The sequence below is a fragment of the Octodon degus genome, unplaced genomic scaffold (assembly GCF_000260255.1).
Source record: "Octodon degus isolate 3935 unplaced genomic scaffold, OctDeg1.0 scaffold00005, whole genome shotgun sequence".
NCBI lineage: Eukaryota > Metazoa > Chordata > Mammalia > Rodentia > Octodontidae > Octodon > Octodon degus.
In genome coordinates, this window is record NW_004524581.1 from 24,022,551 (window position 1) to 24,030,037 (window position 7,487).

Below are 7,487 nucleotides of genomic sequence, written 5' to 3' on the forward strand. Positions count from 1 at the left end.
AGAGAGAGAGAGAGAGAGAGAAATATGTTGCTTTAGAAACAAACTCAGAGCCAGAGCAGTGGTTCTGGATTGGGCTGGGTGACCTTAGCTGGCCTCCCAGCCTTGTCCTGATGGCTGGTACTGTGCCTCTACCTAAGAGCTATTTCAAAACTAGGTATGGCATAAAATCACAGAACCACTCAGGACCATGCACTTGCTGGGCAGGCACTTGTGCCACTGAGCTATATCCCTGGTCCTGCATTTCTAAATTTCTAGCACATCAGCAATTGAAATAACATCCTGTTAATTTCCACCAGAAGCCTAGCCTAGAGTGTTTACTGAGATTACAGAGACACAGGGGTGCAAATAAAAAATGAGGGGCCTGCTAACTGTGTCGACCTGTTGCTGTCCTGGTCTCGGTGGAGGAGAAGCCATCCTGCTCTAAGTGGTGTATACCATGCTCAAATCATGCTGAAAAAAATCTGTTTTAAATATTCTGTCCTTTGGTAATCTTCCTTTTTGTCTTTTTCCTAAGCCTCAGCTATATGTAGCATTCCCCATTTTACTAGTGAGGAAACTGAGGCTCAGAGCTTTGTTAATACACAGCCTCCTATGAGCAGGAAGTTGAGTTAGACCTATCTAGTGAAAACAGAAAGCCTTTTAAAGTTATAGTGCAGGGCTGGGGAGCTAGATCGGCGGTCTAAGCACCTGCCTGGCAAGCACAGGGACCCAGGTTCAATCCCTGTACCGCATGCCACGCCAGCCCTGAAACCCCAGGCACACTGTGCTGGCCACTGAAACCAGGTGTGGAGGCACATGCCTATAATCCCAGCGTGGGGGAGGATGAGACAGGAGGATCACTATGAGTCTAAGCTGTGTAGAGAGACCTTGTACCAAATAAATAAACAAACAATAAAATAAAATTACAATGCATCACAAGTCTAGCTATCAGTGTAGAAAAGCATACAACCTTGGTACATTCAACTGTGTAACAGTGTTGCAGTGACCATTTGTTATGTCCCGTTAGTAAATCCACGGCTTCTGGAATCTGCCACTCTGAAGTCAGACCAGTCATGAAGTTGCTGTTGGCAAAAATTTGAAAGGAGATATATCCAGATTAGGTCTGGTTGCTTATGATATCACCAAAGGATCAATGGCTTCAAATGAAGTGACATTTTATTTTTCTGTTAGGTAAAAGAAGTCAGGAGCTAGCCCATGGCCACATGGTCAGCAGGGACCCAAGCTCCTCTCTTCTGTTTGGTTAAACTGTGTGCAAGGCCTCCATCCTTGACGTAACTTCAGGGCCCCATAGAAATTGTACCAAACTGTGAGGAGGACAAAAGGACAACTCTTGTATACTCAGTGTCAACTCTGTCACACTGTTGCAGTGCCTGTTATGTCCTTGAGTCAGCTCTTTTCTTTCAGCAGCCAGCCCAAGAGGTCACACAGTCAACCCTTTCATCCTAGCCAGAATGCCAGAACCACACCGTGCAGGCTTGTGAGGCTGGGTCACATTACTGCCCTCAGTAGCATTGAGGTTTAAGTCCTGAGACAGGAGGGGATGCATATTGAGCTGCAAGTCATTGTCTGCCAGCTCAGAGAAAGAGTGCGACTCCTCTCAACCTCTGTCTTGTGCTTCCCAAACCATATAGGCAAGCGGCGAAAATCCAACCCCAAGCCCCTCGTTCTGAGCGAAGCTCGAAAGCAGTTAATGATCTACACACTACCTCAGGTCCTCCGGCTGCACCTTAAGAGATTCAGGTGAGCATGCGCGGGAGTCCCTGGGCTGTGAGCGGTGGGGGGTTGCCGCTAAGGCTTGGAGAGGGCACGTGTTTCCTTTGGTGCTGGGAGGACAAGCCCATTCCCTTGAGAGTGGGCAGTTCCTGCCCTACAAGGCACGCTGGCTTCTACATTCCTTTGCCTGGCCTGTGCTGTTGTCTGCTGGCCTTGCTTGGGCTAATATGGATCCTTCTTTAGGATGAAGTATACAGTAATGTGGGAAAAAAGCAAGCAGCAAACTCTGAAAAGATTGGTGCCTGAGTTGCCTGTTAAGCCATCTCTAGGTTCAGAGTCACAGCAAATCTGTGTGGATGTTGATGACTACCAGAGTTTGATGGCAAGGCAAGCCAGAAGCTCTCCATTATGCCTCACTCTCCCCAACCGCGCATGCCAGTTTTCACTAGTAAGAAGTTTGTACCCATGTTCTAGGTGGTCTGGCCGTAATCACCGTGAGAAGATTGGGGTCCATGTCGCCTTTGAGCAGGTATTAACCATGGAACCTTACTGCTGCAGGGACATGCTCTCCTCTCTTGACAAAGAGACCTTTGCCTATGATCTCTCCGCAGTGGTCATGCATCACGGGAAAGGGTTTGGCTCAGGACACTACACAGCCTATTGCTACAACACAGAGGGAGGTGCGTGCGCTTTGCTCTGTGGGGTGGGGACACGGAAGAGGGTTGGTCTGTCCACATTCGATTGCTTTCCTTTTATTTCCATTCCATGGGCCACCGGGGGGAATTACATACAGTAAAGCCCAGTGGAAAGAATTGTGAAAGTTGACTTCATATTTTGGATGTGTGCCACCTACCGACATGAACTTGTTCTAAGGATGCAAAGGAGCTGACACAGGTAGAAGTGCTTGGGGCAGTGCCGAGCACACTATGCTCACTTGGCCGGTGTTGGGTTATTACAGTGGTACCCATAGTGCTGGTTATTGTTACGGTCACTCTGGTAACGCTACTCCTGCAGATCTCAGCTCAGTTATACATAAGCAGTGGAACCTGTGTAACTTCATGCAGCTATGCTGTGACTCTCACCGAGCCTCACTCATAATAAAGGTGGGGACATGGCCAGGAATTTCCTGTGTCCTCACTACCTCATGTACCCAGGGAAGTAAGGGGATGTAAGGGTCCCCAGGTGGACCTTCCAGCTCCTGCCCCGTAGGGGAGGTAGGCAAGTGGGCAGCATGTCATCCCCTCCTGAGCCCCTCAGTTGGAAACAGATTCTTTCATCTGCAGAATGTTTCCTGTACCCTTCCATTTCTGTTCCTCTCCTCCTTTCCCATTGCTTAGTGCCCCGTTTCCTGGCTAGCTCTGTAGAAGGCTCTCGTAGACAATGGAAAGCCTGAGTAAAATGAGACAAAAATTAGCCCATAAGCATTGGCGTTGGGTGTGGTGGGATTAGAGTCTGTGGTTACAAGAAGCCTGGTTCCAGTCACCTGTCCCTTTCCTTGCCCTCAGGAATCAAAGGGGCCTCTGTGCCTTTCTGTACTCCTGGTTCTGTATCCAACTGGAAATGTGCATCGGGTAGTCATTTTCTCTTTCTCTCCTTTGATCTCCTAGGTTTTTGGGTCCACTGCAATGACTCAAAGCTGAATGTATGCAGTGTCGAGGAGGTGTGCAAAACCCAGGCCTACATACTTTTTTACACTCAAAGAACAGTGCAGGGCAATTCAAGATTCTCAGAAACCCATCTCCGAGCTCAGGTGCAGCCCAGCAACAAGGATGAAGGCCGACCTCAGAGCCTCCCCTGAGCCAAGGCAGCATCACAGACTGGCTGGCTGTCTATGTGTTGGTGTCCATTTATCTGTCCTTGCATAGGACATAAAGGTTACTGCAGGAACAGATTGCTAGGTTTGCCACACTGGGTCTAGAGTAGAAGGTGCCAGGTGACTCATGTCCTGCAAGAATATTCGTAGTCACTTGCTTTTGAATGCATTTGGAAATGTCCTCCTTTCCTGAAACACAAGGAGTGACTTCTGTGAAGAGCATTTCATCAGTTGCTTCTGAATAGAGAGGGACCCGGGTGGAGAAAAGAGGGGTAAGTTATCATCCAGCCGGGAAGACTGCAGGGCTTCTCTCCCTTCTGTGAGTCCCCTGCTACTCAGGCCCTGCCTGTAATGCAGAAGGAGAGCCCTTGAGGTGGGGCCCGGCAGGCAGGGTGCTACAGGGGGTTGGTGCCAAGGTGGGAGGCAAAGCAGAAGGGTTTATTCCCACAAAAGAAGTATCCTTCAAGGGTTGAGAACTTGCAGGGCGATTCTCTTGGGTCTAGCAATTAAGTGGAGGGAAAGATGCAAAGCAAAGGTTTTTGCATGTCATATCCTGCCCACTGCTGCTGTCATCAATTGCTCCCCACCACGACAGTTCATAGAAGGAGTTGAAGGGCTTTATCGCACACTGAGCCCAAAGTCACCTGCAGCAGGTCCCTGGCTCAGGTCTAGAGCATGCTCCAGGTCCTGATTTCACCTGTCTGGAAATCAGCTGTCTGAGGCTTTCAGAGAGTGCAGAGGGCGGGCCAGCCCCTCCCCACGCCTATGCCAGTTTCCACTTGGTGTGTGCGTGCAGCTTCTTCTCCAGCACAGCAGTTCCTGCTTACACCTGAGAGTGAGAACACTGGTGCTCTAGGATTAGGGATGTGGAAATTGCTTAGCAAGCTACGCAGTGTTCACCTCGTTGCTGATGGCGCTGGCCTATTTGCTTCCCAAAGCTTCTCCTCCCTACTGTGTGGTGCTCACCTGTCCTCAGTGCCTCAGAAAAGAAACAAGCTGGCCCACCCTGTGCTCAGTGCTAGTAAAATCCCTTTTTAAATTGGGTCCATTCTGAGCGGAGCGAGGTTTCCCAGACCAAACCTTCCTTGCCAGCAGGCTCCAGCCTCCCCTCTCTTCTGGCCTCGCTGGGGATGGTGAGACCAGCTCCTGCATCACTACAGTGTGCTGCAGCAAACCGGCTGCCCTTGGAAGGATGGATACCTTAATATCTGGGTTCAGATGGAAGCAGGCGTGAAAGGGAGCTCGGGAGGGCTGGGCCATGGGGAAGTGAGGCTAGTGAATGAGGGTTATAGCTCTGGCAGTGCTAACGAGCCACATTTCCCTAACAGATTGTAGCATTTGCTGTTGACCTCTTTTGCGATGAACTCTGCCATGGGACCTGCCAGACAGCACTCAGGCATGGAGGAAATTCATACAGAAAATGGCTCACCCTGATAGGGAAGGAGTGACTGTGTTTTAAATTAAACTTGCTTTCTCCAACACTGTGAGGTTTCTATAATGTTAGCTTTTGTTTGGAAGCGATAGCGTATGGCATTTTTATGCTGCTGGGTTTATATTGTCTGCTGCAGGCTTCTTTATATAAGTGCTGCCTAGGAGCGCCCTCTCCTGGACACTGTTACAAAGTGTCACAGCTGCCTGCACTCCTGCCACGTTTCTAGGTGGCTTTGGCTAGTGACTTGTGCTGGGAGAGCCCATGAACATGAGAGGAGTGGAAGGAAAGTGCAGATTGTGCCTCATCATGAATCCTGTTTATAATTCTAGAACGAGAACCTCCAAGACAAGCACCAATAGAGTACCTCGCCCCTGCAGCTGCCCAGGGGGAAACACTTACCATAAAAACATAGTAACTAAAAGATCTTCAAATTTAATTTTTAAGAGCGATTTATGCCAAATACTATAAGGATTATTAAGCAGGTTAGGAATTTTGTAAAGTAAGGGCTTAATACACCAGAGCACCCCTGTGTGAAATTGATAAAACCATTTATAATGAGTTAGAACAGATACCAGCATCAGAGTTCCCTGATTACACCTAGTGAAGGTGGCCCCTGCAGCCCGGACCTCAGGTACCAGAAGCCACAGCACTGGATGTTGCTATTAAGTGAGCACTTAGGAAGATTTTTATAACAGAAGAGTTGTTGCGCACTGCTTGAAACAGTGGCTTTTGTGAGGAAAATATCCCATTGCCTTTATTTACACATTGAAGTAGATGAATGTCTCTGTTGCATCTTATATTGAAACATTCTAAAGAGAAGAAAAAACCAGAACAGGTACAAGTTGATTAGCTGCTGCCAAATGAAGCTCAAGATCATCTGCTGAATTTTCAGGGGCCTGCTTCTCTCCCAGGGTGGGTAGTGAAAGTCCTGCTCTAGAAACCCTTGGCCATTGGCTGGTGTGTTTACTTTTTGCCCTCAGGAGCTGAGATGAATGCACCCTGGCCCTCAGAAAAATTTCTTACCTCAGTCCAGCCCAACCCTCAGACCAGTGCTTGCGTGCCAGCAGCCCCCGCGCTAGCTAGCGTGAGTACTGTGGGGCACGCCCTTGGCAGTAGCAGTGAAGCTCTTGGGTCAGCCCTTCCTGGGCTGGGGCAGGGACGGCGCTGCACTGTGAACAATTTCCAGGCATCTCTTCAAATGTCATGAATAAAAGTAGAAACTGTACAAGTGTTAATGTGTCCTATGGACTCAATAGCAGAGTTTATTTTTGTTTTTAACTGCGAGGCTTCTAGAGTCAATGATTGTATCAGTTCCTTGCTCTGGCTGTGCTTGCAGCTCCATCCAAGTACAAAGGAAGGACCCATGTGGTGGCTTGGCTAGCAGTGGGGTGTCCCCTAGCATGAGCCCAAGAAAAGTGACAGTAGTGTGGAAGGAAAACTTGGGTGGGGGTGGGGGGTGGGATAGGGGTGGGGGGTAGCCAAGGATGGAGAAAGGGAGTTTGTTTTATTGATAAAGCTTTGTGAACTAATTTTATACAATTCATACAATTTGGTGCCTTGTATCCAATTATGGTTTGCATGAGATTGAAAAGATTAAGGGAAAGCATTCCTTCTTGTCATTTCAAGTTGCAAATGGGTCTACGTAGTGTTTAAAGGACATGTGGTATCACAGACTTTTTAAAGCATTTCGTATCTTGTGTGTGAGTGCAAATTAATTCTTACCAGCAAGTTCTGAAATGTTCTTGTAGTGTCCAGATTGTCTACTTGTGGTTACTCATCAAATGGATTTCAAGGCAGACTGCGCCCTGCTGCTGTTCCCCTCCCCCGTATGTTCCAAGCATTCATGCTGGCCTTTTCACATCAGGCAGGAAGGCTGCCCCTTCCTAATGTGCACTGTGTCCCTGTCTAGGGTTCTAGCTTAGGAGTGAAAGGGTTGCTTTTCCGGCCAGTTGGAGAGCACAAATGACCAAAAAGGCCTTTTAGTTTTTCAAAACAACTGACGCTAGGCAACTTACAGTGAAGTCAACGTGGTCCCTCCTGATGTGGTCCTCTCATTGGCTCTAAGTTCTTTTGCACAGAGTATCAGGAGGCAGTGTGGAGTCAGCCCCCTCTATGTGAACCTTCCCATTGTAAGGCAAGCCAGTGTGCTGTGTAAAATGCAAAAGAAATGACAGAAAGGAGAAGCCCCTGGCCAGCTCTCCATGCCCCGTCCCAAGTCTGGCACTGACTGGGCTGGTCTGAATGGCCATCCAAGCATAAAGTTTCCACTGAACTCATAAGACTTCACACCAAAGTTCATTTTCTAAGCACACATGATCACTGAGCCTCTCAGCCTGGTTACTGGCCACTAAGTGGAGAGTTCCATCCCTGGAGTAAAACTTCTCATGGCCACTTAATTTTTTACCCAGTAAGTATGCTAGGTGGTTCAGATTCTTTTCAAAATCAGCACTAAGAAAGCGCCTTCTAAATAGGACCGTGAGCTTTGTACCTTATACGTTTAATGACCATTCCTTGGTCTAGGGCTGTGAC

At 48.3% G+C, this 7,487-nt stretch overlaps 1 protein-coding gene across 3 annotated transcripts in view; it reads left to right on the forward strand.

Annotated features, from left to right (window-relative positions):
* Nucleotides 1-6,395, forward strand: part of Usp49 (ubiquitin specific peptidase 49) — a 29,274-nt gene extending 22,879 nt beyond the window's left edge. The window contains exons 4-6 of one of the 3 annotated variants that reach the window (XM_004624150.2): nt 1,632-1,740; nt 2,188-2,393; nt 3,321-6,395. In XM_004624150.2, coding sequence (XP_004624207.1) covers nt 1,632-1,740; nt 2,188-2,393; nt 3,321-3,511 — 506 coding nt within the window. In that variant the 3' untranslated portion in view covers nt 3,512-6,395. Of the gene's footprint in view, nt 1-1,631; nt 1,741-2,187; nt 2,584-3,320 lie in introns of those variants that run through there. The other 2 variants (XM_023719924.1, XM_023719921.1) reach the window with 2 other exon arrangements.
* The last annotated feature ends 1,092 nt before the right edge of the window (nt 6,396-7,487 follow it).